This window comes from Lingula anatina, chromosome 6, assembly GCF_051362555.1.
Source record: "Lingula anatina isolate TDL-2025a chromosome 6, LinAna3.0, whole genome shotgun sequence".
Taxonomy (NCBI): Eukaryota; Metazoa; Brachiopoda; class Lingulata; order Lingulida; family Lingulidae; genus Lingula; species Lingula anatina.
This window is the reverse complement of record NC_141772.1, coordinates 4,508,220-4,531,131: the sequence shown is the minus strand read 5'-3', so window position 1 is coordinate 4,531,131 and position 22,912 is coordinate 4,508,220. Positions and strand designations below refer to the sequence as shown.

At 37.6% G+C, this 22,912-nt stretch overlaps 2 protein-coding genes across 3 annotated transcripts; one reads left to right on the top strand and one right to left on the bottom strand.

Moving 5' to 3' along the window:
• Positions 1-521: 521 nt before the first annotated feature.
• On the top strand, positions 522-22,506 carry LOC106180482 (histidine--tRNA ligase, cytoplasmic-like). 2 transcript variants are annotated; one of them, XM_087015836.1, is made up of 14 exons: positions 522-641; positions 16,531-16,606; positions 16,739-16,858; positions 17,134-17,229; positions 17,632-17,757; positions 18,093-18,200; positions 18,338-18,436; positions 18,713-18,806; positions 18,994-19,121; positions 19,503-19,575; positions 19,907-20,076; positions 20,197-20,316; positions 20,784-20,930; positions 21,411-22,506. In XM_087015836.1, the coding sequence occupies exons 2-14, from the start codon at positions 16,541-16,543 to the stop codon at positions 21,474-21,476; spliced, it is 1,413 nt and encodes a 470-aa protein (XP_086871962.1). In that variant the 5' UTR covers positions 522-641; positions 16,531-16,540; the 3' UTR covers positions 21,477-22,506. The 2 variants fall into 2 exon arrangements, with proteins under 2 accessions (XP_086871962.1, XP_013419930.1); XM_013564476.3 differs by lacking the exon at positions 522-641 and adding an exon at positions 14,272-14,383.
• On the bottom strand, positions 2,028-10,599 carry LOC106172548 (monocarboxylate transporter 13-like). The gene is made up of 5 exons (XM_087015128.1): positions 10,231-10,599; positions 5,668-5,811; positions 4,562-5,233; positions 3,996-4,124; positions 2,028-3,531 (listed from the first exon to the last, which is right to left on the bottom strand). Exons 1-5 carry the CDS (start codon positions 10,535-10,537, stop codon positions 3,392-3,394), a joined length of 1,392 nt encoding a protein of 463 aa, XP_086871254.1. The 5' UTR covers positions 10,538-10,599; the 3' UTR covers positions 2,028-3,391.
• Positions 22,507-22,912: the final 406 nt, after the last annotated feature.

The following is a 22,912-nucleotide window of genomic DNA, read 5'->3' as shown; positions in this document are numbered from 1 at the left end:
GTTGTAGCTCTTTTGGATTTAAAACATAGTTTACAAAATTTTTTAAAAAGAGATTCAATAATATGAATGTTAACAAAACTTTAAAAGACTTCAATAGTCGTTGTTGTTGTGTTGTGAACTTATTAGGAACTTGCATAAGTGTCACCTTAACTTTTTTCAAGGCCATACATTTGATGTCACCATGGGCCTGTTTCACAAAAAGCCGAAAATTGGTCTAAACTTTAAGACCAAACATATTTCACTTTCACAAAAGAAAAATCGCTAGTAGTCAAAGGAAATGAAATACTTTTATTTGCAGCAAAGGAGGCATAGCTATGTATACAGCTAAATCTTTATTTTCTTTGACAAATAGATTTATCTTGAAATGAACTAGACCTAAATTTGGGTTTCAAGTTTTGCAACAATTTTGGGGCTATAGCCATTTTTAAAAACCAGCTCCATTTAGTTATTTTCTAGCCACTACAGCCAGCCTAACAGTTAAGTGACATTTCTTGAATGGCACTTTGAAGCCTTCGTACCAATCAAATAAAACCGAGGCTAAACAGTGATTATAAAAAGTAACGTAGGCTGACGTAGCCAACAGGTCTGTTTGACAAGGTGCAGTATACGGTGAAGCTGAGTACACTTTCACTTTCCATAAGGTATGTATGTATTATGTCATAGTGTCATATAATCATTCTAATGTACGGTAAAGCTAAGGTACTATTAGGTTGAGGTAGCTTATGTATTCGAAAAGAAGTATTTGTAATAAAGAGGGCGTCATATGACTATTTACGTTAAACAACTGATAAGAGGCAGGCATGCTTTTAAGTGTAATTAATTTCATTAAATGGCAGATCAAGGAGTGGACTCAGCAGGCTATATTGTCCCTGTCGTAGTTTCTGGTCCCATCCCCCTTGAAAATGAAAATATAACAAGTAAGAGAAACGAGACAAAACCATGTGATTTCCCATCCATGTGCTTTACATATTGTACTCGTCTACTGTTTTATACCCCCTCCCCCCCCACGCACACTTACAACTGTCAGTGTGCAGTTTCCTTAGACGCAGACATACAAGTAGGCCTAAACCCCTAAACGGTCTTCAGTCTCAAATGCGTAAACAAAAGATGGATTCAACCATTACTGCAGCACTGTTATAAATCAATGGGTACATAGCTGGTCGCGGAACACTTTTCTTTATGGGAGGGCCTTTAAACTGCACTTACTTCGAAAACGCCTGACAACGCAGTTCAGACTTGAACCGGTTTGGGTCTATTTGTATATCCGAGTTCTACAAATATTCCTGTACTCAGTCATCATGTTCCCCTATACTTTTTTACAACCCGTATGAAGGCAGGGTTTCTTTACAGTTATGAAGGGGTGGGTGTGGGTGCACGATGCATTGCTATTTCAACCCAACCCGTGTTTACAGTATGACGACTTCCTCAGGGACGTTAAAGTAAAGAACTGGTTTGTAAACAGTACTCGTAGCATTAGATCATACATATAACGGCAGACTAAATTATTTCCGTCTTTTTTGGAATCACGCTCATCAAACATAAATATATTAGTAGTTGTAGTAGTATCAGTACAACAGTTTGTCGTCCCGAACATTACTGAATAAACAGCTGTATGATTCAATACATATAGGACGAAACCGAAACTAACTCGCCAACTGCATTTTTCCCACCGGGAATCAACAGCTGACTGACAGGTAAATATAGTACTTGAAGGTCAGCCAATTTACTGTCAATGTTAAGTTGGATACCCTAAGCAGCAGTTGAGGAAGCACTTTTAAGCTATGCATTTTTATCATCCCGGTAGCCTTGTTTAGCATTGCATAACGCGTACATGTGCATGTACGGCGTAATTTGTCATACATAGTCGACGTCGACCAAGTCTATTTGTTTTTGGCTTCGCTCATGTAAACTTTATCTCTGTTGATATATAGGTTAGCTATCACTGAGCATACATTAAAAAACATGGGTCCCCTACACCACCACCATCGAAAAAAGGAAAATAAAGTATGTCACTTTTAGATATAAGGTAGTTTGCTTCATTCAAATTAAAGAAAAAGACCATTGGACCTAGACGGCACCCATGACATCGAAAAGAAAATAAGTTATTGATACAAATATTATTTTATTCTTTTAAATTTAAGTGAATTAATTTTACAATTAATAACTGTTTAAACTGTAACATGTCAATGAGTCAAAAAGTGGAGGCAAAACATTCGAACTGTGCTATAAATAACTACAAAGAAACGGAAAGCAACAACAACATTATTCTATAATGATGAGGTAATGGAAAATTTGTAATTATAGAAGTTGTGAGCGTGGGTCAATTATCACACCATTACCTAATAAGACGATTAAATTTGATTGATAGCCAAAAATGTAGATTTATGGAAAATAGAAAAGTGAATAATATTTGAGCGCAAAATATCACGCCATAACCAAATACGGAAATATACATAAATGGACGGATAGATTAGAATGGAACGTGAGAAAACCAGATTCTGTGCGATGCATCATGGTATTGGAATGTTTTGTAATGAGTTAAAAAAGTGTCTTATGATTGTAAAATTAGAATATACAAATAAATCTTACCATCTCAGAGTATTACGTTTCCATAGCAGTGTACAGGTATATGCATCGTTTGTGGCTGCATTGCTTGTGTTCGCATTCAGCCTACACAACAAAATGCCTTAGATGTCGTGTATACAACAGGAAAATGTAAATTTTGATTTACTGTTACGGCGAAAATAAAATACTTTTTGCCGAGAAGTGTACTTGGCAGAATTTCCGCCCCTTATATCTCCAAAACTGGCAGAGGTTCACCTAAAGTTATTATTGAACTTGAATAGCAAACCATACATTGGCAGGCTTAGTTGAATTTGACATTGACCTACTTTTTCACCACGAGCTTAGCTTTGCAAATTCAGTCCTCATATCTCCAAAACTGGCTGAAATAGACCTATGGTTACTATTGAACTTAAAGATTTCACATCTTGGCAATTTTAATGTGACCTTAAATTTGGCCTTTGACTTACTTTTTATCGTGAACTTATCATTGCAATTTTCCGGCCCTTATATCTCAAAATCCGACAGGGAGACACTCATAACTACTATTGGAATTCAATAAGAAATCATATATACTGGTAATCCTGATGAAACCTGATTTTGGCCTTTGACCTTCTGTTATCAAAAGCTAAGAACACAACCAAAAAACCACCTGCAATATACAGAAAGAATTCCGTACATTTATGAGCAAACTGCGCAATTTAGTTCATTAGGTATCATAATAAATTGCGTGACCAAGTAAGTAAAAAAGGTCTCTGGTCGGCATTAATTTCTATTTTCTTTTCTATTTGAATTGTGGGAGCATTTTACAGCATTAATATGTCAGATGTCAATTGGCTGGGGTTTCGCTCTTGGCGTCATATCGCTTCAAACAAGGTATAAGTACCATGGAGAGAGCACTTGCCACGAGAATTCCTCCAGAAACCAAGAACGAGTTGTCGTAATTTTGGGTCACGTCAAAGATCCAGCCTGTAAAGGAATAAAATGAACAGGGAAATAAGAGTTTTTTTAAAAGAAATCTAACCCTCAAATAATATTTTTGATTTTATCTTCAACATCGGCTGCTTGCAAATTGGGAAGCTCTCCAGCGATGACATTGTATAATTTGTGGCAGTCTCTAGTCGACGTTAATTGTCGTGAGATTTCTTGGTTCTACCACATTAAAAAAACCTTGACTCAAAACCTATTGGCATACTTTATATATGTCATAGCACATATCTGAAGATTAAAGCTTGACACATAATGCTGAAATTATTTCAAAATACACATAAAATTAAAATTGTGTAAGATTTATTTATGGTAAAACAACAGAACCAATTTGCCATACATTTGCAAGGATACACCTCCTTGGCACAATGCTGAAGTGAATGCTAAGTTAATACAAGCAAAAGACCTGTAAACGTACTTGAAGTGCCTAAAAATAAATAACCTACCAGTGAATGACGTAGCGACCAATGACCCTATCCCATAACCAACAAATATGGCCAAACCATAGCCCTTGGTCAGGTTCTCAAGGCTGATTAAATCTCTTAACACGACGGACTCCAAAGAAATGAAGATACCTGAAAGTGATTACAGCTGAATTATTTTTACATATATATTTAATTTATTTAGCTGAATCGATAAGAAAATTAAAAACTTGTTAAGGTATAGACCAAAAAAAATATGCTTCGATGTTAAATTTTACTTTGAAGCTATATGCATCGATATACAAAATGTTGTTGTAATGAACAGATTCAGTTTAAAATTGGAACTGGCAAAATAAATAAATAAATAAATAAATAAATAGGTAAAAATAAAAAACATTAGTTTAAAAGTATTCTGCAAAATTGGTAGATGTCTCAGAATAAAACTTTATTTGACCTAAAATGTAGAATAATAAGTGATCACATCTACTATTGTCAGAAAACGGAACAAATTATTAAATGTGATAATTGAACATAATTTAAAATTACCGTACTATTAACCTTGAGAGCTTTAGTATTTCTGTACATTTTACCTATCATGAAACCGTAACACCCAGAATACGTCATCTGCAGCCAGTAGATGTCATTTGCCAAAAAGCTTCCACCGGTTATAACCCCACTGATGAGGATACATATAGTGAACATCCAGAAACGATTCACGCATTTTCGGTCTCCAACTCCGGCTACGAAGATGCGCCCCAGCATGTTTAAAATTCCCAGAACAGAAACGAGCCAAGCGCCCTCTCGCGGAGAGTAGCCTTGTTTCACAGCGCGTTCTGGAAGATACGTCATCGGAACAACGTAGCCAACAGCGAATAAGAACATACAGACACAGTAGACGTCAAATTTTGGGTCCTTGAAAAGTCTAAAATCCATCATTTCAGCTATCACTTCTTTTGTTGTTTTCCAAGCTGCCTTTAATTTGGATATGAGAGTTGTCTCGTCCTCTTGTTTCTCCCGTGATTTTTTCTCCAGAGGTACGAAGAGGGCGCTAAAAGCGACGCCGTGCAGTATGATGGCGGATTCAATGAGTAGGGCACCTTGCCAGCCGTATATCTCGATAAGGTATTCGGAGAGGGGTGCGAAAGCGAAAGTGCCCACCCCGGTTCCACAGACGGCAATCCCCATCGCAAGAGATTGTCTTTTTTCAAAGTACTCGTGGACGCAAACAATGCTTGGTAGAAATTTCAAGCCGAACCCAAACCCTGAAATGCCAATTGTGCAGCTGCTGAGGGTGTTTTAAAATCGTACATAGGATGGCAAAAAATTATAAAATAATAATAATTATTATAGAGGAAGGGGAACTTGACCTTGTTGTGCGCGCACGCGCGCGCGCGCACACTCACACACACACACACATGGGCCATTAGCAGAGAAAATGCTTGTGGGTGGGGAGGGGGGGGGGAGAGAGGTGCAGCTGTTGAATTATTCAAAATATTTGTTGGTGAGGGAGCGGACAAATCTTGTGCCCCCCTCCTTAAATTTAGGATCCTGCAGGGTATCTGAGACGCTTAAAATTACGTTGACACACAGGAAAACCACCTGCCAAGATGGGAGGTCACAATGTTCCTTTTCTAAACCAGTAATATATATGTCTGGATTTGGAACATTAGATTAGAGCACACGCACTGTAACTTACCCGTCAGAAAGCCAAAGGTTATATACAGCTGCCAAATCTGTGTGGCAAACATACTGAGCATGAACCCAAAAGAGGCGATGACGGTGCCTATCATTCCTATAGTACGGGGTGTAAAGGTCTTGCACAGTGCCTCGGCCACGGGACCTGAAATAAATCAATGTATTTGAAATTGCTATAAATTTACCTCTGTCTCGAGGGTAAAAAATTCAATGGACCTTACGTGGAACTGTTTGCGTTTTTTGCTGAATTTGTGCTTAAAAAGAATCTCTTTGATTTAGTTTTTTCTGAAATGTATTAATAGTTGGCTACAATCAAATACTTTATTCACTTAGTGACAGAGAAAATAAAAGCGACCACTAAATAGTTCGTTTAGTTGGCAATTGCATAACATTGATAAACCACACAAGGCAGATGTTTAAATTGCTTGCTTCCCAAACATTGAAATATTCATCAGAGGTCGAAGATGTTAATATTCGCTTACATTTTCTAGGTAATCGAAAAAACTTATTTTGATACACAAGTAAATAATATTTAAAAGGTAAAAGACGTGAAGTCTTTTAAGCCTTAATTACATGGTGGAATACAGCAATACAAGGCCTGTTCAGGTGAAATATTTGTCACATCATTGATTTTATCAGGGACCATCAGCGTTGCAGTTATCATGGACCGCTTAGCTAAGCTTACAGGTAGATACAGAAACATCTGTACATCAAGCAAAGTAGGCCTAAACACTGGTGAAGTTTTTCATTTTCAATTTAATTGTCGACGTTTGTTAAGATACTTCGTGGTATATTACCACTTCATAGGATAAATGCTCTGATTTTACTGTCAAATCGACTTCATAGGATATTTTGCGACTTCATCTCCACATAAGATATTGCCTGCGACTTCATGGGATAATGGTGAAATAGTACCTGTTGTTGGCCCAACGCTATGAGAGAGAACGTTTTTGAAATATATTGTTTTTGTACTGTAAATATTATCCAAAATAGGTAAACTGTACGTTTTAATTCACTTGTATGACTGAATAGGGTTTCTTTAGTGGTATTGAATGCATGTTTTGAGTAATTTTATAATACACAGGCGTATGTAGGTGAGGATTCAGTATTTCTAAAAATCAGTACATTATGGGACATTATGGTCAGCGTTGAAGAAAAGGGGGTCCAGACCCCCTGGGCCCTCCCTTCCCAGATCCGCTTGATGCATAAAACTAATAGATCAGGTAAACCAGGCTATGAAAACATAATTTACGCGTAGGTTACTGGATTATAAGACTAATTTTTCCATGAGGAAAGACACGCGCAAGTGTAATGATTTACGTCTGTCCCTTGGTTTCCGAGATGCTCTGTTCTGGTCTTACACCTGTGAATGTCCATCATGATGTGATCAATGGTGTCCCCCGAAATGTGCCCTTGGCTGGCTCTCATTTGACCCGAAAGTATTATCTGCGACACAGTCTGCATTTTGAAACTGTTAATAAGGCGTTCGGAGGGGGGGGGGGGGGGTAGGTCTACTCGTTGTTTAGCAGCCTAACTAACGTAGTTGGTCTGCGAGATCAACAGGCTTGTAGATTGATATTTATTCAGAATTGTGGTTAATTGTTATTGTGGTTGATTGTAATTTTTACATCGTAATTTCTTCTATCTACCCGTAGACCTTTAGTAGGGGGACTTTGCAGTCCTTTGGGGGGGGGGGGGTATATATTTTTTATATCGTTGTTACTGGTATCCTCTATCCATTAAAGTGAGGAACATGAGACGTTGGGGATATTTAAACTTGCCATTAGGGATGTGCACGTGTCCTTCGGATTTTTGGTGACTTTGGTGACCTAGGGGTGGTTGATTATTATCTTTCAATTGTATTTTCTGCTATATACCCATAGGTCTTTAGGTTGAGGAAACTAAAATGTCGGGGTGTGCATAGGCAGGTTTATTTATTTATTTATTTATTTATTTATTTATTTATTTTTATTTTTTTTTTGTGACCTGGGGTGTGGCTGTCCCTGGGGATGGTACACATATATATTACCGTAATTTATTTCATCTCCCCCTAGACCATTCGAATTAAGAACATGAGTCTTTGGTGCATGGGTGGGCTACATTAGTGTGACTTGGGGTGTGGCCGTCCCTAGGGTGTGGAGTGATTAGTGGTTTGTCAGGCAATGAAGCTGATTCCATAGATTGCACTTAAGATTCCTTGCAGAGATGGACCGACCCAGCTAGTACTACATCGTATGTGTGAATCTGATGGCGGTCTTCGAGTAAGGAAGGAAGGGGAAATGTAGAGAAAGCAGCAGACAGTACTAAATGACAGACCTTCAGTCGTATTCTTGAATATAGGTCAAGTTAATTAAAACCCATTCAAGACCCCATACTCTCAGGAATCCTAGCCTAGTAGGGTCCAAGTCCCATTGTTCTTTAACATAAAACACACATGTTAATTACTGCTCTTGGGAAATAAACATTTTTGTTTTGTGTTAAGACACAACAGCAGTTAAACGCTAGGATTCCTGATCGAGTGTGTGGGGCCTTGAATTAGTTTTTAATTGGATTCCCTGACCTATATTAATGCATATGGCTGGAAGTCCATTTAGTTCTGTATGTGCTTCTGCTGTTCTCTACATTTCTCAAGGACCCATGCACATTCATTAAAATGACTGGTTCATCAATCTCCGTTTCATGTTCCTTAAAATTTAAGGGTATAGATGGCAGAAATAAAGTTGTGAAAAATAGAATTAACCACCCCCCGGGATAGCCACACCTGAAATATCATACTAACATTCCCGGAAACCTATATGCATATCCTCAATGGTAAGGTTATCAGCCCGGAAGGTTTCATGTTCCCAACTGTAATGGCGTAAGGGTAGAAGCACGAATAACGATGTAAAATTTAAAATCAACCTCCCCAGGGACGGCCACACCCAATGTCACAAAAACCCAGAGGGACCCATACACACCCCCTAAGGCAGATTTTTCAATCCCCATAGCCTTACGTTCCCAGCTTTATTGGTCTTAAGGATAAATATAGCAGGAATAACAATGTCAATTAGACTCAACCGCCCCCAGCCCCCCCCCCCCCCCTCAAAAAAAAAATCCGAAGTGACATTCCACATTCAAAATAGTATGTAGCCATGTTTCATGTTCCTAGCATAAAATACGATGTAAAAATTAGAATAGACCACCCCCAGGGTCGACCACACCCCAAGTCACAATTGAATTCCGAAGAGCCTTTGCAAATTCCTTTAATGATAGGTTTATTAATCCCCGACGTATCAAGTTCCTAACTATGATGGTTTAGGAAGTAACAATGTGAAATAGATTATGTATGTATATAATGAATTGTCCAACACAGGGAAAGCTTGACCAATGTAAGCGTACATTTATGTCATAGTTACAAAAGAGACACTTCTATAACACGAATAATGGAATAGACGGTTTGTTAAAGATATTAATGTACACCTAGTGTGGAGCAAAATTAAAACCTCTCTGCCTAGTAGAGTTCTCTACCTACGGTGGAAAGACGTACATTCTTGCTGCTGTGTACTAGCCATATCTATAAACCTGCGCCGTACGTCAATCAAACCACACATGGTCAGTTTTATGCCCTAGTTAAAAGGCAGGCAATGTGTTTACTTATACACTTCGTTTGTCTCATACATCTAGTGCCTTAGACCTGCCATGATTCAACGTCCAAATATTGTCAGTTTTCACTCGTCCTGAAATCTGAAATATCTCAAAACTAAATGGGTAAAACAAAAAACTAGCTTTATGCTTTCCGTCACTGGACCGGAGCTCTTGAAATTAAGTACATTATTTATAGAAGTTAATCTCACGGGTATCTACGAGAACATCTGAAAATAACAGCTTCTCCAACGAGATAAAATACGCACTATCTTGAGTAATGTTACTCCTTCCCCCCCCCCCCCCCCCACACACACACACACACACACACACACACCCCGTTTCAAATACACGCGTCACTCTGGAAATCATGGTCTAGAATAAAACTTCATATTGACCTTTACGCCTAATTTCCACATCCAACCAGAACTGAAACATGTTTGGAAACAATGTACCATGAAGTGGTAATATACTACGAAGTCTCCTAAGGGTCCTTATTTTTTAACCAATGAAGTCGCCTTCTATCATGAAGTAGTAATTCTTATCCTATGAAGTGGTAACATACCATGAAGTATCTTAACAGACGTTTTTCTACGAAAGGTTAAACATATGTATCCCAGACCATTTGCTGCTCGTTTTAATGCATCCTACGGTTCTCACCGAAGCATAACGACGGAAGTCTGTTAAATAGCCCAACACGTTCAGCAGACCTTTCGTTACTGCACTTTGTCGTTAATTTGATGACCTACAGCCCATCTTTTCCTCTTGAGTCAGGGTACCAGGTGACCTAGTTCTGTTGCTTCATTTTTTTGTATGTTAAAGCAGGGTGTTTTATAGTATTTATATGGTGGTAATCGATTTTAATTTATCTCTAGTGTATACGTGTCTCTAAAATTCGAAATCGCATTTGCGCTGTTTATTCTCCCTTAACTTGTGCACTAACCTGCCAAGCTTAATACGGCATACTGAATGGCCCCAATCCATGCCGTATCGGCCGTGGAGGCACCAAAGTAATCAATAAGCTCCACATAGATGACGCCAATTGAGAAAGCCGTACCGTCTATTACAACGTGATTCATGAAAGAACCAAGCACGACGAGCCAACCCCAGCCCCCATCGGGTCGAGGAACCGGTTCGGTGTTGGCGACATCTTCCGCTGCGGCAACCGAACCCAATGAAGGAACAGTTTCATTTCCAGTTTCTCGGAGTTGGTCGCTCAGAGGTTCTAGCTCTATTTCAACGCCTGTCATCTGAAAAATGTAGCCACCTTTCGCCTAAATAAACCTGAAAAAATTTCAATATGCCAACTTAGCGGTTGTGATCAGATAAACACGTTTGAAGTTTTTAGCTATTGGTTGTTCAGTTGATAAGTGGACTTAACCGGACTGATAACACTAAAAAGTATTGAAAAAGGCATGACAGAGAGTGTTCGTTTAAAGAAAATTGAAAGTTTTAATCGTGTGTGTGTGTGCATTTAACGAACTTTTACAATTGTGTTATAAAAAGCGTTAATCCTTGCGTTAATCATATAGCATGAGGATGCAACTGTAGAAGATAAAAACTAATGGGAAAAGATAGTAGTCAAGACGGCGGATGACTTAACTGGGACATACCTTACTTCGGGTGGGTGTAAATATCTCATGACTGTAGCATATAAAACGGTGTCTGTCAAAAGCGACGGTTTCCACCCAGCTCATGCCCTTTTGATATTTTTACCAAGCAAAATTAGACTTAAATTATTTCCGGATAATAAACAACTTTGTGCATGTTTTATTCTTCAGCATTTTAACATGAAGTCTTAAACATATTCTACCCTTTTTGATTTTAAAACTCAACACAACTCCACCTTATTTATGCCTCCTTCTCTTATCACGAATTTTGCCATTGATTCGCATGCAGAAGGGAAATCAATATTTCTTTTATTATTAGGAACATTATTATTATTATTATTATTATTATTATTATTATTATTATTATTATTATTATTATCTGTTTAGGGTTAAATATATCATATGGGCTCAAAATACAAGTATATTTTTATGATGTGCGAAAAATCGACAAAATATGCTGTGAAAATGGCGGTTATAAAATTCCACAATGCATCATTACACTTTTTCCTGATGATGACTGCATTCATGTACCATCGAGTAATTTATGCGCCTTGATTGTGAGTTCAGAACAGGTGTAATCAGGGATGTAAAACACATAGTAACAGTTGTGTGCTAAACACAATCCCCAAGGCAACGAGATAAAAGCGGAACCGAACACATACAAAAAGCAACGCACTGTTGAGCAATGCAGTATTAAAACACAATTGCAAATTCGTTTAACTTTTAATAAACATTCACACTTTCTTTGCTTGAATAATGAGATAGGTTAACCCTGTTTCCCATAAATAGGCCTTCCGAGAAGTATTTACACAAAAAGGTGTCTATTTCACATATCTTCACACGACGATAATGTAACTGCATTCCAGCAGGTAGCTAGTACGTGGTCAATTTACGCGACATCTTGGCAAACCATGGGCGCAAAATATATCATTAAAACTTATATGTGACGCGTTATTTATCCCTTTTCCTTAATATTTAAATGTTAACTAACTTATACTTTGAATGAACCAAACTAATCAAGAGCCACTGTCTTTCTTTAAGCTAATGTCTCATATAAAATCGGACTAGGGTATTATAGGGAAAAAGTCCCATTATTTTATAGGATATTGGTAACTCGATAAAACATTTCCTATACATTTTTATCAGTTTCCCAATGTGTCCTATAGAACTATTGAAGCATTAACTTAGGGATATATATATATATATAACTTAGGGATATATATATACGCAGACTGAAAAATCAGCGGGATAACATTAAGTAGCTATGTACATCTACAAGCAGAATGTGAACAAAATGTCAAATCATTAAAATGGAACGAAATGAAACAACACACTAAAAGCAGTTGTTGACAATGTTGCAAACCACTGGAGAATGTATGTAGAATCATAAGTATAGATCTAGCAAGGAAATCTCTTTAACAAAAAAAAAAAAATAATAATAATAATAATAAAATATTATCATCAATGGTTTGAGCCGGAGATCTAGTAGAATTAGGGTTTGTCGTTAGAACAACTATTGGCAGTTCCCCAATTCAGCAATTCGAAAAAAAAAAAAAAAAAAAACTGGGGAAAAGGCACGCACACAAATTGTAAACTTTGTTAGAGCCAGGGAACTCTTCAACTTATATTCAATTACTATAGTGTAGGACTAGAACAATTTATAGGTTCTTCGATTGCACGGAGAGCGTGCCTTCATTAAAAACAGGTTTTAGTCAGATTTTCAGATTCTGAGTCGTGAGTTATGTAGTAGGCGTCACATACACATTTCCACAACGCAACAAGATGCCGTTTATAAGTAACTCCGACAGTGTATTAATTGTTCCTTTCTGTACACGCCTTTTTCCTCTATCTCTGTCCGGTTAAATATCCGTATTCGATATGAGATATTCAAAAAACAAATGGTCTATTGAATTTTCAATATGTGAGGGATTGAGCACATAAATGAAATTGATAGAATTGAGGCATGTTCGGAATCAGCTCTGACACCCCATTTCCGTAGATTTTTAGATCGATCTATCCCTGTGGGGAGTCTCACTAGATTACTGTCAGCTTGGCCGGCTTAAGCGTCTGTCCCGCCTACTAAAAGCTGTAAGGGGGTAATTAACTATGGTGCCCGCTCGGCTGACTGCAATTTAGCGTGAATCCCCGGGGAGTTAGGTCGATCTAAATCTTAATCTCTAGATCGATCTAAATCTCTGGGAAAGCACCCTAAGGTTGCTGTAATGTTTTTCTCCGAATTTCTATAAACTGAGTCAAAATTGTCCAGTAACACTGCCGCTTGAATTTTCAAGTCTACAGGTGTTTAGTGTGACTGGGATATTTGTGTAGAAATGACGTTTTTTAACCAATCGTATCCTTTTTGTTCAATGAAGATAGTTGACTTTCTGCGCCTCGGATATGTTCCGCTTTATATCTTTGAGAAAATATTGCAGCCAGATCAGTAAATGATGAAAATATTCCACAAAAAACCCAAACAGGCTTTAAGTAAGTGTTTGCCCTTTGCCTTGAAACCCATGTTCATCAGAAATATAAAATTCAAAAATGTTTTATTCTTGTGCTTTTGATCAGTACCTTTAAGCAAGTGTTTAAATGCCTCGCTGCCGTTCTGCCATTGGAGTGATACCAACAACTAGAACGGAACTTACCTCTGATAATTATGTTCTAAGTAATGCAAAAACGAAAGTCAAAATCAACCCTTTAACACTTCTTCAGCCTTGAGATTAAAGTATCGCAGACTTCGAAGGATCGAGATCAGCTGATGTTAACAGCTACAGGTACGAAGGCCCATAAATGTCACCGGGTGTACATTTATGTAGCACAATTAAGGATCACCAAATTTTGGATTGAAATTTAGTTTACAAAGCAAAGGAAATAAAATGCTATGAAAGTCTACAAAACTTTAAAGGCTTTAACGGTCGGGGTTTATGTGCCATGAACTTATTAGGAACTTGCATAGGTGTCACCTAAACTCTTTTTTCTCAAGGTCATACATTTGATGTCACCAGGGGCCTTTTTCACAAAAGAACTTAAGCCCAAAAACTGGTCTAAACTTTAAGACCATACTTTTTGTCCACTTTGTCAAAAGACAAATTGGTATTAAACTAAGTTAAAGAAACACTTTGCCTGTTTTATAACAAATGAGGCATGGGGAATGTTTTAGACCAATACTTAATTTACGTTGACTGCTATGGGTTTATAATGAAATGAACTAGACTTATTTTGGGTTTTTAATTTTGGACCAATTTTGGATCAACAGCCACTTTTAAAAACAAGCTCCATGTAGTTATTTTCAAGTCACTGCAGCCAGCTTAACAGTCATGTGACATTATTGAGTGGCCCTTCGAGGCCTCCGTACAAATCAAATCAAACCGAGGCTGAATTGTGATTATAAATAAGTTACGTAGGGTTTGTGTCTGATGTAACAACAGGTTTGTTTGGCAAGGTGCAGTACACGGTGAAACGGAGTTCACTTTCACTTTCTATAAGGTATGTGTGTATTATGTCATGTAGTGTCATATAATCATTTTTATGAATTGAAAAGCTGAGGTAATATAAGGCATCGGTAGTTGATGGATTCAAAAAGCAGTATTTGTAATAAAGAGGGCGTTATAGGATTTATTTGTTCACTATTTACGCAGAGAAAGGGTCTTTCAGTGTAATTGGTTTTGAGGAGAGGACTCGTCATCTTTTGTTCGTACCATAGTTTCTGGCCCTATTTCCCTGAAAATGAATATATAATGAATGAGAGAAACGAGACAAAACCAAACTATTTCCTATCCATGTGCTCTACATAGTTTACCTTTATCTGTTTTATACCCCTACCCCCCTACCCCCCCCCCCCCACCCACCCACCCACCCATACACACAAATGCACGCTTGAATCTGTCAGTGTGCAATTTCCTCAGAAGCAGACATAAACCTTAACCGGTCTTCAGTCCCAAATGCGTAAGCAAAACACGGGATTTATCCATTTCTGCAGCATTTGTTAGACATATGTATATCAATGGATACGTAATTGGCCGCGGTACATTTGTAAGGGTAAGTAAATATAGTATGGGACTTTCCGAGGAATACGAAAGTAAAGATTTGTTTTATAATCCGAACTCGAGGCACTGGATCATGCATATAAGGTCCAACTCACTCATTTCTGCTCTATTAATAATCACGCTCACAAACATGTTCATTAGTATTTGTATTAGTATTAGCACAACAGTTTGTCCCGAACACTACTGAATAAACAATTGTATGATGCAATGCATAGGGCGAAACCGAAACTAACTCTCCAGCCGCATTTTCCCCACCGGGAATAAACAGATAAGTCAATACAGTACTTGAGGGTCGGCCAATTTTCTGTCAACGTTTAGTTCGAAGCCTAAACAGCAATAAAGTTAGCACTTTTACAGCTATGCATGGTTTCATCCTTATAGCCTTGTTTTGGAATTGCATATCACATACATGCCCACGTTTGGGGACTTCGTCGTACGTAGCCGTACAAAGTCTGTTAGTTTTGGGCTTAGCTTATTTAAGCTGTCTTTTGATATACGGCTTAATTATCACTGCATATCTATTAAAAAGGCAAATACATTCGGTCACTTTTAGATATAAGTTAATTTGCTTTGTTCAATAAAATAAATATACCAATAAGCCTACACGGCAACCGCAATATCGTAATAGAAATATGTTGTTGATACAAACATTATTTTGTTTATTTAGTGAAATTTGTTTTAGAATAAATGATTTGTTAAACATGTCAATGAGTCAATGAATCAAAGAGTGCAGGCAAAAGATTTTGTCAGTACAACTAATATAAAGGAACAGATAGGAACTAGAAAATTCTGTTATTATTCTATAATGATGAGGTGGTGGAAATTTGTCTAATTAGGTAATGGTGTGATAATTCACCTTAGTTCACAACTTCTATTATTACAACACTTTGTTTGATAGCCAAAATGGAGAGTTATAGAAAATGAATATTAATAGATATTATGTAAGAGTGCAAAAAAATCACACCATACCCATATAAGGGAATGTTGATAAATGGACGGATAGATTAGAATGGAACGTGGAAAAGCCAGAGATTCTGTGCGCCGCATCATTGTGTTGGAATGTTACATGATAAGTTAAAAAGGAGCGTCTCATATTTGTGAAAATCAGATAGGCCTACGAAGTAATTTTACTATCTCAGTGATACTTTACCATAGCGACGTGTAGGCCTGTGCACCGTCTGAGGCCGCATTGTTTGGTTTATCATTCAGCCAAAACAACAAAAGGCCATTGTCAACGTGCTCTGTGATATCAGGGGCTTCCAAAATAGCATACAAAAATTCAAATTTTAAGTAGGCGATATGGTAATTTTGTAACAGGGTGGGCTAGTTCATGTAGTCTGATATCACTATGGTATGATTGTAGAGGATTGCCGTGTAATGTGATCTTGGATACGCTGTTGTGGTCTACGATAAAATGCAGTAGTTGTGATTTCAAAGTGTGTTATCACTATATTGCCAACTATTTATCCAGCGCAATCAAATCTCGTAAGTTATTCAGTTGTTGGGTGCTGCATTCGAAAAAGGGGTGACTCTTTTGCTATTCTTGGCTCTTGCTATTCATTTTGTTTAATTTACTTCTTCTTTCAGATTCCGGGAAATGGCGGAGGAAGTGGATAACGTGTCTGAAACCCCCAAATCCAACTTCGTCCTTAAAACCCCTAAGGTAAGAATTTTAATTTAAAAAAAGGGAATTTAGCTTTTAAACTTTGAAAACTGACTAATGCGTAATTTTTTAAATATCATTATTTGTCTGTTAAGGAATAATTTTTCATATACTCATTTATTAATTTCTTAGGGTACCAAGGACTATGATCCCCGCCAGATGGCAGTTCGAGAGCACGTGCTCAAGACGATCGTTGAGTGTTTCAAGCGTCACGGAGCACAAACCATAGATACCCCTGTCATGGAATTGAAGGTGATTCATGAATATGTAAAACCTCTTGTGGTTCAAAGGACGCGGAAGTTGCGACTTAAATAAATACTGTATTGGTTGCTGATTTTGTTTATTTCTGCACTGTATGACTAGGAACCTATATAATGTCTATAAGTTGCAATGCTGTTATAAGATTCCACATTTTTTCAAAAGCCTTTTGACGTAGCATCCAGCCTTTTGCTGATAGTTTCCAAACGATATTTTCTCCTTTGATATGTCAAAGTTGTAATTCTTGAAACAATTTGATCTTCGTCTAGGAAACTCTGACAGGCAAGTATGGAGAAGATTCCAAGCTGATTTTCGATCTTGCCGACCAAGGCGGAGAACAGCTGTCCCTGAGATATGATCTGACTGTATCCTTTCTTAATCCAAATCCAAACTCACGATGGCATATGTGAGCCTTGTATTGATTATCAGAGGAAAGTAGGCGAATAATTAGAGGGAAATATTTCACTTGCTTTTTGTTGACATTTGTGATGCCCTTCCATTACCATTTATCCAAAAGACTTCATATGTTTTCAATTACACTTAAAATCAATCTGCCCTGATCTATCGAACTTTTCTCGCCACTCCCCATATGATATGTCGTGTATAAACTGTTGTTAATCGCACAACTTATTTTCCCATTTGATAAACACTGTATAGTAACGTGTGCGTCATACAGTGATACCCATGCACAAAACCAGCCTCCCTCATCCTGATTAAAAGGATTGATAATATACATGTATACGTATTTAAACTTAATGGTCTATTAGGTACCGTTTGCCAGGTATCTAGCTATGAATAAGATCACCAATATGCGCCGTTACCACATTGCCAAGGTTTACCGTCGAGACAACCCGGCAATGACCAGGGGCAGATTCCGGGAGTTTTATCAATGCGTGAGTTTCTGCCACAGACCTTGGTATTTGTAATGCTTATATATAGACTTAAATTAGACGGGTTTATTAACTACGTCAAGTGTCCTGCTTCAAAACCACTGAATCTAAATGGCTGAATAGTTGAGCAAAAATGTTCATTAGCTTGGCAGTTGGATCATAAATGAAAATTATCAAACACAAGCCGAAAAAATTCCATACCGTTAGCTTACGGTATGAAAGTTTTTGGGCCTATTGCGTTAAATAATTTTCATTTATGGCTGAATAATTGTTTGATATCACCGCAATAATAATTAACTTTGATCTGAAAAAATGCCTCTGCATGGATTTCATTTTAGGACATCGATATGGCGGGTCAGTATGATCCGATGATTCCGGATGCAGAATGCGCCAAGATTGTATCAGAAATATTGGAAGATTTGGGCCTTGGAGAATACGTGATCAAGGTATCGCTATATAGTATATTCCTCAATAAATTGAGATGTTGTGAGGCACTAAGTAAATGGTACTAGCATAAATAAACGAATTTTCACGTTATACGTATAAATATTTGATTCTCTATAGTAATATTTTGTTGGTGAAGGTGAACCACCGGAAGATCCTTGACGGCATACTTGCGGTGTGTGGGGTGCCCGCAGAGAAGGTGCGGTCCATTTCTTCGGCTGTTGATAAACTGGACAAGGTAAACTGACCTCTCTCTCTCTCTCTCACGCACACACACACACACTCCACTCACACTGCCCGTTTTGTATTGACTAGCAGTTGAAGAAATTTGAAGAACCGTGATATGGAACGGCATCCTAGCAAATGATCAGTTGGCAAAGTAGAGACTTAATTGCCACGATTCTGATTTAACGTGCTCGGCAACTTTCACATGATAAAGTTGTTATAACCTCAACTGACATAAAATATCAATATTTATTATTATATATCACAATATCTACTTACACATTTATAGGTACCTTGGGAAGATGTCAAAACTGAAATGGTGAAAGAAAAAGGTCTTGACCCTTCTGCGGCTGACATGATTGGCCACTACGTGCGACGCAGTGGTAACTTAGTTTATATTGGATTGAAGAATATACAGAACGATCAATTACAAATTACATCGCCTTCTTTGTATAGGTTTTACCTATTGTTTTAGAGCATCCGTTTTTCATGTTTAATTTATGAATAATTTTATTGTATTCAAACATTGCTTTCAACTATACCAACGGTTTTTTTGTCTGTCTGTTCCAGGTGGGAAACAATTGGTGGAAGAACTTCTTGAAGATGAAAAGTTGTGCGGTAATGCCACGGCCAAACAAGGCCTGGAGGATATGGTTCTTCTGCTGAAGTATTGTGAATTATTCGGCATATCAGACAAGGTAGAGAAAGCAGGGCGTAAAATGCAAGGAGGGATGTATTTTGAGAGATTAGAGGTTTTTGAGTAAAAAGAGAAACCTTTTTAATGTATTACATTTTTACTTTTATTCTAGTCATTTAAATACCGTTTAAGAGTCCTTCATTCAGCGTAAATGGTGTTCTGAAACACGCATGCCATGTTTTTCTCTTTGTGAAACTGACGCAATATTCATATAATTGGACAACCACTGATTTTTATCAGGTCAAAGTAAACTACATATTTGTGCTAAAAGTTGAGACCCAATTTTGGCTTTAAGATCTTTTGTGAAACAGGACCCAGACGTGTACGCTAGAAAGTGCTTACAAAATGGTTATAGTACTTTTTTTGTCTCGAAACTTACCAGGTGTCGTTTGACCTAAGTTTGGCAAGAGGACTAGACTACTACACGGGGCCGATATTTGAAACCGTCCTCAAAGGTGAGGCCAATTTTCTCTTCAGTTCTGCGTCTTTCTTTTTGGTAATTCCCCTCGAACGTAATGAATTTTTTAAATCGTAATTAGATATGCGCTTCGGCGAGCACGTTTATATTACGTGCAGATGCCGTGCCATTTGTCCGACATGACCTTGAGGTCACGTAGAGAAAAATCGGTTTTTGTTTATTTGTGTTTTTCTGACAAACAATTTTAGACATTTCTGTGAATTTTACATCCATTCATTCCTTATTTGGCACTTCTTAGCGTCATTCAGGGGTAAACGATGCATTGTTTCAGCTTTTATTCTGCATGGTTTCATCTTTAATTCTTCAAGGTTACACCCATGATCCGGCGTCCCAGGAGGAATCTGTCAGCGTGGGCAGCGTGTCCGGAGGGGGCAGGTACGACACCCTGGTCGGCATGTTTGACCCTAACGAAAAACCTGTTCCTTGCGTAGGTGTCAGTATTGGAGTGGAACGAATCTTCTCAATTATGGAGATGAAGGTAAAAGTATACCTCTCTCTCTCTCTCTCTCTCTCTGTTTTCCCCTTTCTTTTTTGTCGTCGGTTTTTGTTTGGTTATAAATACACTTCTAGAATCTTACATTTTTTTTTCAATGTTTAGGCTTTTGCTGGGTCTAAAATCAGAACCACAGAAACGGAGGTTTACGTTATTTCGGCACAGAAAGACTTGGTTGAAGAACGCATGAAGCTTTGTGCATTGCTTTGGGGCGCTGGTATAAAGGTGAGTACTAGTAATTTTAAAGGGCTCTTCAGAGCCTGTTGCACATTGCTGGAGTATTTGGATCAGGATAGAGTCACCGTACGATGTAAACGTGCGATGAATTCAGGTTGGTTCTACAAAGACAAGGACAGACAGACAGACGTAAACACCTTGATAAAATACCGAGTAATTTCGCTACTACTGACTTGTGTTGTTTAAAGAATTTAGGCTTTCGTAATGTTTAAGGAACTACGTTTTGTGTTTTTGGTTTTCTTTCGGATAATGAAACAGTTAAAATGGAAGGTAGTGGAGGCCAATTTTATCTTATTTATGCACTAGAATTTAAACCAGTGCGTATTTATATATGTTTAAGTAACCTTCAATCTGTTACAATCATATGGTTAACTGCAGCTTAACTCTCATTATTCACACGCACTTAGACACACTAACAAAATTGCTCATTAAAACTGACGAACGCTTGTTTTAAGGCTGAGCACTCGTACAAGAAGAACCCGAAACCTCTGGATCAGTTCCAGTACTGTGAGACTATGAGTATCCCCCTGGCGGTGGTGATTGGAACTTCAGAAATTGAGCAGAGCGTTGTCAAACTTAGAGATATCAAAACGAGGAAGGAGGTGAGGGTTAGTGTGTGTGTGTGCGTGTGTGTGTGTGCATTGAAGTTTCGCAAAGTAAGAGGAAACAGGTTCTGGGCATCAAGAATTAAGGTCAGGGTTATTGATTGTATTGGTGCCCAAAACTGAATGGAAGCAACTTGTATCTACACTGCATATATGAGCCTCGTTTGGATGAAAAAACACATATTCTTGGCAAGAACAAGAATTTATAAGAATCACCGTAGATATATTGGGGGCTCAGTGAGGGTCTGGTCAGAAATATTACCACATTTAGAACAAAAAGCAAACACAGGAACATTTTGATGAGTTTAAATTCTTATGTCTACAGTGTCTGAAGAAAATCAGAAAAATCGGACTTGTTTATAAATGTGATCGTTATATTGACACAAGATATAACAATATATCGTGTTTGTTTTACATCAGACTCGTACATTTTAATTTCATTTAAAAATTAACAAAATAAAAACTTTTGCTTTTCAGAGGGAGGTTCCGAGAGAGAACCTGGTCACCGAAATTCGGACAGAACTCGCCACTCCAGTGGACTAAATTAGATGTCACATTCGGACTTTGCGTGTATTAACTTTGAACTTAATTGTAGTCTGCCTTTTCCTCAAAGCTATAGCTTGGCAATTGTTGTTTGACGTGACGTAATGATGACGTTATTACTTGTAACGTAATAATAGTGATGATGCAATACAAGTTAATGACTGACCTACATCATTTTCATAAATCGGAGGTCATGCTGTATTCTGCTTTAGGCCAAGTCTCATTTTTTGGTTATGAAAATTCCGGATCTGATCTTGTTTCGGTTGTAACTTTTAAATTGTGAATTTAAAGAAGAAAATGTACTTGAATAATGGAAAAAAGTGCAAACTTCATTGAGAGCTACTGAAATTTAGGAAAAGCGGCTCTTAGAAAGTGCGGGAAATCGCGCGAAGTGGCTAATGGTAATATTTTAGGCGCTATGGGTGGAATCTCATGGACCAGTCACTTCGTTTAAGCAGTGTTACCAAGGCGACACGCAAAACATGGTTTAATTGTACTGAAATGAAATTTGACAGAGGGACAGAAGATACCCTACAGTGATTCCATTCAGGTTTCACCTCGCTTGCCAGTCTCTGTTCACAAGGTGTAGATATATAATCAGGCTTATAAACGGGATAGGCGTTTACTAGCTCTACCTGCAGATCTTTTAGCACAAACGCCCATATTAACAACCAAACCCACGAATTAACCAGCACACCGTACAATTATTTAGCACCAACGTAACGATACTTAGCTCTAACACTCATCCACTCTGGTAGTGCTGGTTAAGTTGTGAGTAAGGTGGTAAATATGGGTGTTAGTGCTAAAAGATCTGCGGGTGGTGCAAGTAAACGCCTCATCCGTTTATAAGGCCTGATAATAATAATGATTTTATTATCATCTCACGTTGAAAAATAAAACCCACTTTACTAAGTGTTATGGGAGACTATGACCTGTGAGAGACAAATCAAAATTCATAAAAGTTTTTTTTAAGTTATTTACTGATCATTTAAACATATAAAGAATAAAACTTGGTGTAAAACCTTTTCAATCCCTCTCGTTTTGTATTAAATTTACATCTTCTCCACATCATTGCGTGTACTTTTTTTCTGTCTTAAATTGTATCTGTTCATTTTGCATGAGAAATATTAACCTAATGACCAGTGTCATTAAATGCATTAAAATGGTCTTCAAAAGGTCTTCTCTGATATCTTTGTAGAGTTCATAGTTAATGTGGATGTAGCAAACGTAACAAATTGTTTCAATGCCTAAGGGATAATGGATTATTTTCACATTTCTGAGGAACATTTTTGTCGATATACTAGTGCATGCATTTTGTTTTGGAAAAACGGCTTCTTGCTGACAAATCATTGATTTGTTGGCATAGTAAAAATCATGGCTATTGTAGGTAAAGACTCCCTGTGTAGTCACAACGGTAAAACTAGCATCTTTAGGTA